General features: G+C 40.7%; 1 protein-coding gene and 1 long non-coding RNA gene across 7 annotated transcripts; one reads left to right on the plus strand and one right to left on the minus strand.

The window, feature by feature from the left end:
- Nucleotides 1-779: 779 nt before the first annotated feature.
- On the minus strand, nucleotides 780-2,670 carry LOC308554167. Its single transcript, XR_013998354.1, has 3 exons — nucleotides 2,588-2,670; nucleotides 1,075-1,198; nucleotides 780-855 (listed from the first exon to the last, which is right to left on the minus strand). It is a non-coding gene; the product is annotated as an uncharacterized lncRNA (long non-coding RNA).
- Nucleotides 2,671-2,944: 274 nt separating this feature from the next.
- On the plus strand, nucleotides 2,945-7,480 carry SMIM15 (small integral membrane protein 15). Of its 6 annotated transcripts, none has more exons than XM_081131065.1 (4): nucleotides 2,945-3,859; nucleotides 4,616-4,688; nucleotides 5,108-5,240; nucleotides 6,154-7,480. In XM_081131065.1, the coding sequence occupies exons 1-3, from the start codon at nucleotides 3,331-3,333 to the stop codon at nucleotides 5,112-5,114; spliced, it is 609 nt and encodes a 202-aa protein (XP_080987191.1). In that variant the 5' UTR covers nucleotides 2,945-3,330; the 3' UTR covers nucleotides 5,115-5,240; nucleotides 6,154-7,480. The 6 variants fall into 6 exon arrangements, 2 of the variants coding, with proteins under 2 accessions (XP_080987191.1, XP_080987192.1); XM_081131066.1 differs by having other exon boundaries at nucleotides 3,788-3,859; XR_013998349.1 differs by having other exon boundaries at nucleotides 3,856-3,981.

Here is a 7,480-nt window from a genome sequence, read left to right on the forward strand (position 1 = left end):
ATTTCATAATATTAGCTAATTATTTAAATTACATTTAACAATGGGTGAAAAATAACAAAATTTGAAAAAAAAATTATATGTTACTGAATAGAAATAAATGAACTTTCTAGAAAATAATAATTTGGTGATGCTTTTGCAGGCAAAACAGGCTGAAAGCAAATTGACAGAGTATGACCCATTCGGAAGACAAGACTGAGGAGAGGATGGGATCACTTGGTCTAATAGTGAAAGGATCCCATAGAGAAGTGAGAGGTTGGTAGACAGGCCATGTATGTAAGATGCAGCAGCAAATCAACTGTGGAGGTTGGGAGAGAACCTTCTGCACCTCAACAGCTCTCTGACACATGCTGCCACCACCTGGGCAATAGGCAATTTTGAAGTACAGGAAGGTTTCAGTTGGGATTATCAGTTAACTAACAATTATAAAATAAAAAAACATATTTTCATTTATGAAATCAGCATTTTTTGCCAAGTCTTTGGACATTAAAAAAGAGCAGGGATTTTGGCAGATGTGCTTAGAATCCTGCAGTACTTTTTAAGTCTCTGGTTCTTTATCTGTAAAATGGGTATAAGAATATTGTCCCGTGGGGTTGTTTAGTCTCAGGATTAGTGATAACAGATGTGAAGCATCTAGCTCAGTACCTGCTACATAGTAAGAACTCAATATATAGCTTTAAAATTCTTCTTCAGTATGATCTTCCAAATATCACTAAAATTTGATCATTACTTTTTTAATCACATAAATAAATATGAGTATTAAGAAATGTACTTACGTTATATACATGAAAAACTCACAAAGTAAAACTTAGGGAAGTAACCAATTCCATCAAAATAAGTCAAATATATAAAGTGTTACTGCAGGGAAATAAGCACAAAATGTTGAACAGGTAAGAAAGCTCTCAAAGTATTTAGTCAGGTCTAGATTATTACAAGTGAATCTTATTCAGGTTTCACTCATTCACAGTTCTGATACCAGTCAGGGTGAAAATGTAACTTTGTATCATCCAAAGAAAGTACTTTTAAACAAACACATAACAAAGAGTAGGAATTAGCTTTTTAAGAGAAAAAACTTACAACCTTGTAAGACTCCATTTTCAAAATATAACTGCAATAGAGCAGTGATTTTCAATCTTTTTCATTTCATTGCACACATAAATTACTAAAATTCTGCAGCATACCAAAAATATTTTTTGCCCATCTGAAAAAAAAAGGGGTGGGGGTTATAATTGTGATTCATGCACACCGTACAGCTATTGTGTTGGCTGTTGTCATTTTTTTATTTGACAATCTAAGGGAAAAGAGGTCAGTGGCCCTGACTAAATAGTCAGGTGTTGCATGTTTTAAAAATTCTTGTGGCACACAGGTTGAAAATTGCTGGGTAGCTCAGTTGGTTAAAACATTGTCCCGATACACCAAGGTTGTGGGTTTGATCTGAGGTCAGGGCACATACAAGAATTAACTAAAGAATGCATCAATAAGTGGAACAAAAAACTCGATGTCTCTTTCTCTCTAAAATCAATTCCTATGCAAAGACAAACCTTCCTTAATTAATAGTGTAAGGTTTAGTTAATTTGGTTAGTTACATGGATAAGATTTTATTTCTTAAAAATAAAAACTTGCCTGGCCGGGCATGGCTCAGTGGTTGAGCATCGACCCAGGATCCAGGCGATCGGGGTTCGATTCCCGGTCGGGGAGCATGTCCGGGTTGCAGGCTCGATCCCCAGTCGGGGGCGTGCAGAAGGCAGCAGATCAATGACTCTCTCATCATTGATGTTTCTATCTCACTATCACTCTCTTTTCCTCTCCACGAAGTCAATAAAGATATATTTAAAAAATAAATAAAAACTTACTTCCTTGTTATTCTAAGTTCGTATTCTGAAAGACATTTGAGAGAGAATTAAAACCCAATTAAAGTCTTTTTTGAATAAAGAATAAGACCTTAAGAAAACTGGCTATGATGTTCCCACTAAATTCCTTATTCTGTTGCTGCTTATGAAGCATAAGTCAGAAAAATGGCCAAATCCAGTCCAACTGGCAGATTTTTAAAGCTGAAAGAACACCAGAGATTACCTCGTACACTTTCCACAAATACTCAGGAAACAGGCTCAGAGTGGCTTAAGAATATATGGATCAGCAAAGACAAGCGAATCTCAACTCACAAACTAAGACTCTCACTAAAGAAAGTAGACTCTCACCACAGAAAGAACCAATCTTGACACCACCTCTCATTAAGGCAATGCAGGGTTGCCATAAGGAGCTCAGCAGTGGCAACCCTGTCATTCCTGGGCTTGCGGCCTGCCCTAGAACTGGAAGCTAGCTCAGTAATATTAAATTGTGAAGGCATGGTCTAACACTAGAGCCAAAGAGCTAGAGACTTCCTCCTTATGTGCTTTTTCTTCTGGCCCAAGACTCCTATATGTCTAACAAGGAATGCAGCAGGGCAAACTATTGGGGAGGTAGTAAATGGGAACACTGTCTCTCCACCTTGGCCTCTGGAATGAAGAATGTTAAAGTAAATTCTGAGACCCCCCCCCTTCCCCCTCCTGGAATTACTACCTGGCCAAGTTTTAAAAATTCGAATAGTTACCTCCAGCAAGTAGTTTTTAGTAAACACAATCCAGGGACTGAGTGTGCTTTTTCTGGATACAACAGGTACAGGCTAGGTCCAAGCAGCACAAGCTCTGAAACCGTCATCCAAGTTTTCAAACAAGAATGAGTAAGAAAACAACTGCTGCTAATGCAATCTACAGACATTAACATATGCCCAACGCAGTTTTAGATCATTAGATCATTTGTCAAAAGCCTGTTCCCTGGTAAATAATAGTTACTGTTGTTATACCTAAACTAGTTATACGTGTTACAGCTTGCTCCTCAAAGAGAACATTCTATAGCCTTTCAAGAATAAAAACCTGCTTTATTTGTCATACAACAGTGAAGAGGTCTTGCAACATTTGCTGAAATCGTCAAACAGAGCAATTCAGTGCAAGCAATCACGAAATTTGGTCACCAACCAAACCAGAGCTGAGCTCTCAGTTCCCGTAGATTAGAAGACAATATTAACTCACTCCTTCTGCTTGTTGACTTTTGCATCCCTTTATTTGTGTACCGAAAGAACAAGTGCCTCTGTGGGAACTCTACGCAGCTTAATTATTTATCGTTTACCTTGGGCAAATATCGATCATTCTTCTGTGAAATGAGTTAGGTTCTTAAATTAAAAACAAACAACAAAAAGTCCTCACACAGCATGGCTTCATTGTCCCTTAGTAACGAAATTCAGGGCATCCACCAGGGTTCAACTGCGTGAGGTTTGAACTGCTGTCCAACCAGAAGATGAGGGGCAAAGGGTGGAGAACCAGAAGGAACTCGCCAGGGTCCTTCAAGAGTCGTTGTGTGACCCTCACCTTGACTTTGGGCGGTTTGTGGGGGGCAACTCCTTCCCCGCCGCTCTTTACTCTGAGTTTCCAGGGCCACAGGCCGCGCGCACCCGCCGGGGCCCGCCACCGACCGGCTCCGGCAGGGGAAGCGGCTGCTTCCCGGCCGGCCTCGGGGGCGAAGGCAGAGGCCCTCGGCGTCCCGGGCCCGCTCCGGGGCCTGAGCCCACCCGCGCCTCCCCGCGCGGCCTCGCCTGCCGCTCCCCGGAAACCCCGGCGCCGCCCCGCCCCACGTCCCGGGTCCCAGGTCCCGGGTCCCGCGTCCCAGGTCCCGGGTCCCGCGTCCCGGAGTCCAGGTCCCCGGACCACGCAGCGACTGCGCAGCCGGAAACTGGCCCCTGGACTTCCTCAGGCCGGATCCAGGCTGGGGCCGACCGTGGGCGGGGCGGGGAGGCCCGGGCTTCCGCCTTTCTGCTTCCGGCCTGGCGGTGAGTTGGGAGTCGGGGTCCGAGCCCAAGGTCCTGGGCACGATGCGCGGGAGGCTGGTGGGCTGCCGGGCGGGTTCTGCCCTCGCGCCCATCGGCGGCGGCCGCGGCCCCGGGGACGCGAGGTGTGGCGGGGCCTGCCCAGGATTCCCCGCGACGGCCGTTCTGCGAGTCCCGCAGGGCCCGCACTCGGCCGGGCCGAGAGGGCCGGGGAACGGGGCCCCCGGGGACTGGCGGCCCGGGGGGTAGCGAGGCGTGAGCGAGGGGGAAACCCGAGGAAGCGGCGGAGGTGCGTGAGGCCGGGAAGTGCCTTCAGCTGCAGCTTGAGGCGCGGGTCCGGCCCGGAGATCGAGCCCGGCAGACCTCTTACGGAAGGGAAAGTGGTATCGTGAAGGTGCGGGAGGCACTGGGGAGGCGCCTTTCTTCGTGTCCGTGGCTAACCCTTGCGGTAAACCAGGCCCTTCACTCCCGCTGTGCTCTTATTGCAGAGTTCGTTTGCTTGTCTCTGAATTTTGCGTTAGTTGATTCATTGCTGGGCTGACGTTGAAACGGATGGATTTCTGTACAGCCTGGTTCCGACTGTGGGTGGGGCGTACGAATTTGAGGGTAGGCGGTGGGAAGATGAGCTGGGATACTTAACAATGTCTTAGGCACTTTAATGTGTGTTCAGTTGAAAATAATGAGGAAACCGTAGATATAATTATAACTAGTGGAATTAGGTTTTCTGAAGTGATGGTGGGTGATTTATATTTTGTTTAGGTTCTCTCTTCAGATTCTTCTATGGACAACACAAATCGTGTAATGGGGAGAGAAAAAAACTTTTAAGAATAAGGTGAGGTGTTTGACTTTGTAATTATGTGCTTAATCCTATAAATAAGTAGTTAACATAGTATAAAAAGTTCAAGATCTAGGAATGGATATGTTATAACGTCAGTGAGCTAACGTCTTTTTATGTCACTGAATTATAAAATTCATAATTGTATTGTTGAAATGTTACTTTGTAAAATAAATGATTTCCAGTAATTACGATTTTCTTATAAGGCATTTGCAGTTGTAGTAATTTCTTTCTTCCAATAAGGAAGAAAGAACTAGGTATTAGATGTCAATAATGTGCCAGGCAACTTTAGGTATCACTTCTAGGTTTCATATCTAGTATTAGAAATTTTTCATTTAAAATTGTGTTTGTCCTGAAAGTTGTGACTTAAACTTTTTATTCTGTTATGTATTCGTTTCAACCCATCCGGCATACAGAATTTAAACCATCTCTCAGAAGTGTATAGTAGAGCTAAAGAAGAAGACAACCAACCAAGGGTCATCCATCTGAAGTTGCAATTGTCTCACTAATAATCCCAGGACAGAGTTAGAGATCACAACTCAAGCAAAGGTAGATAATTTTTTAAATCCCAGCTGAAATTGTGACTGTGTATACAACCATTCCTACCAAGGTATTCTAATTCTCCACTTTGAATAGTGGTTGATACAAATGTGAAAGGTAGAAAAGCTTCTAGGGCAAAATAAAAAATGACACTCAAATCCACACTATCCTCATTTGCTAGATGACCCTCCCTTATCAACTCAAAAGGGAACAAAATGCATGGCACCTGTCATGGTTAATTTTCTCATTGTTTAAATATATTCTCATTTATTAAATTATGTCTTCAAGTAGGAGTCTTCAAAGCTGAAAGAGGGCATAAAATAGCATGTCACATTTTGTTTACATCTCGTTGCATATGAATGGATATTATCGTGGCTTCTTTTTATTCCTGGAAATGGCCAGGGCTATCCATTACCTCCCCTTCTCCAAGCATTTCTTGTATTCTGTGGCTTGTCTTTTTCTAACACCAAATTTGATGATTTGTATTTTTGGTAATTAGTACTTAATAGTACTAAGACTATGTAAAAAAAACAACCAAAAACACGATAAATGGGACTCAGCTGTTTCCTAGAATGAGTGTATAAAACTCAAGATTCTTATAAAAGTTTGCGGCTAAAATTGATCTTGAATATAGGCAGCATGTGAGAATAAATAGCCTTTATGACAGATTCCACATGGTTTTTACTTTTATCTCCTACGCCTTCACAGCTTAAGTGTCACTCTTCCGGTTGTCCTAATTGAATCATTCTTAACTGGAGATATTAGTCTATTAAAATAATACTAGTTAGTACTTTTAAAAAACAACTAATGAGTGATAATGGAATTCTGAGTTAACTGATTATATCGTAACTTTTTCAAAATTTGATTAACCACATATTTTTTTCTCTTGTTCTCTTCTCCTCCACTCCGTCTTTCCTAACAGGGCTGCAAAGATGTTTGACATAAAAGCTTGGGCTGAGTATGTTGTGGAATGGGCTGCAAAGGACCCATATGGTTTCCTTACAACAGTTATTTTGGCTCTTACTCCATTGTTTCTAGCAAGTGCTGTACTGTCCTGGAAATTGGCCAAGATGATTGAGGCCAGGGAAAAGGAGCAAAAGAAAAAACAAAAACGTCAAGAAAATATTGCAAAAGCTAAACGACTGAAAAAGGACTGAAGGAATGAACAGGCTCTGCAACCAGAGGAAATTCATTTGGGAAATTATGCAGCTTTGGAAGGACTCTCTAAGGTTTCTTTTCTGGATTATGACAGTATTTAGTAAACTGAGCCTGAGCATATGGAAGAATCGATCTAGTTCTGACCTCTACTGTAGTAACTTTTAGGCTTCGGTATAGAAGTCTATTGACAGTTATTGTAAATCAGCATTTATTCTACAAATTCTTTATAACTGATTTAGTCATTTGCCATTTTGCAGCTTAAAACATCCTGTAGAGAGAAAAAAAATGACTTTAGATTAGAAACTCTATTCAAATACTGGCTCAAAAAAGGGTCCTGTTTTGGACAAAGGAAACTAAGAATGTAAAAATGAGAACTGTCCTGAGGTGAAAAGTGTGCTTTGGCTTAAAAAGAGATACAGTGTATTAATTACATCTTTTATCATTATTGCTTATTTCTTAGTCATTTCTGGCTTTCTCAAAGCAAAATATTATTAATCAATGAGTACTTCAATTTTCTACATTTTTCTCATTTTAGTCTTTCAGATACTGGTAATTCAGACATTCTGCCTTTTTTAAAATCTAATTTTATAAAAAATTCTCTTAATTATCTTGACTGTATAGAGTACCACCTACTAACAATTTCTGTACTTATGAACACTGCCATTTACTTAGAGATGACTTATTGAATAGAGTAACACTATGATTTCAAACTTGGAGTAAAAATTCCAAACCTTGTAGTACTTTGGAACCAGTTTAGTCTTACTTGTGCTAAGAAGAAATTTGAAGTAGTTACAATGTCTTATCTGATAATTTGCTGATTATAGAGATACCACTTTTAATTTTTATTCCATTCTTTATTTGAACTCATGTAGTGATGTACTATAATTTTTGATCAAACAAGTTCACAGTGAAAATTAAAATTTCAAATTTCTTTTAAGGAACTCATAAAGAGTAAGTCATATTTCATAAGTGGTAAAGAAAGGCTTAACATTTGGAAAATTTTTGTTTGGCATCGTAGTAATTGGTTGAAAAAAGATAAATTATGTCAAAATGAGAATGTGTTGTAATTAGAAATAAAAAGCTAAAGGATA

This window comes from Miniopterus schreibersii (assembly GCF_964146895.1).
Source record: "Miniopterus schreibersii genome assembly, chromosome: 3".
Classification (NCBI taxonomy): domain Eukaryota; kingdom Metazoa; phylum Chordata; class Mammalia; order Chiroptera; family Miniopteridae; genus Miniopterus; species Miniopterus schreibersii.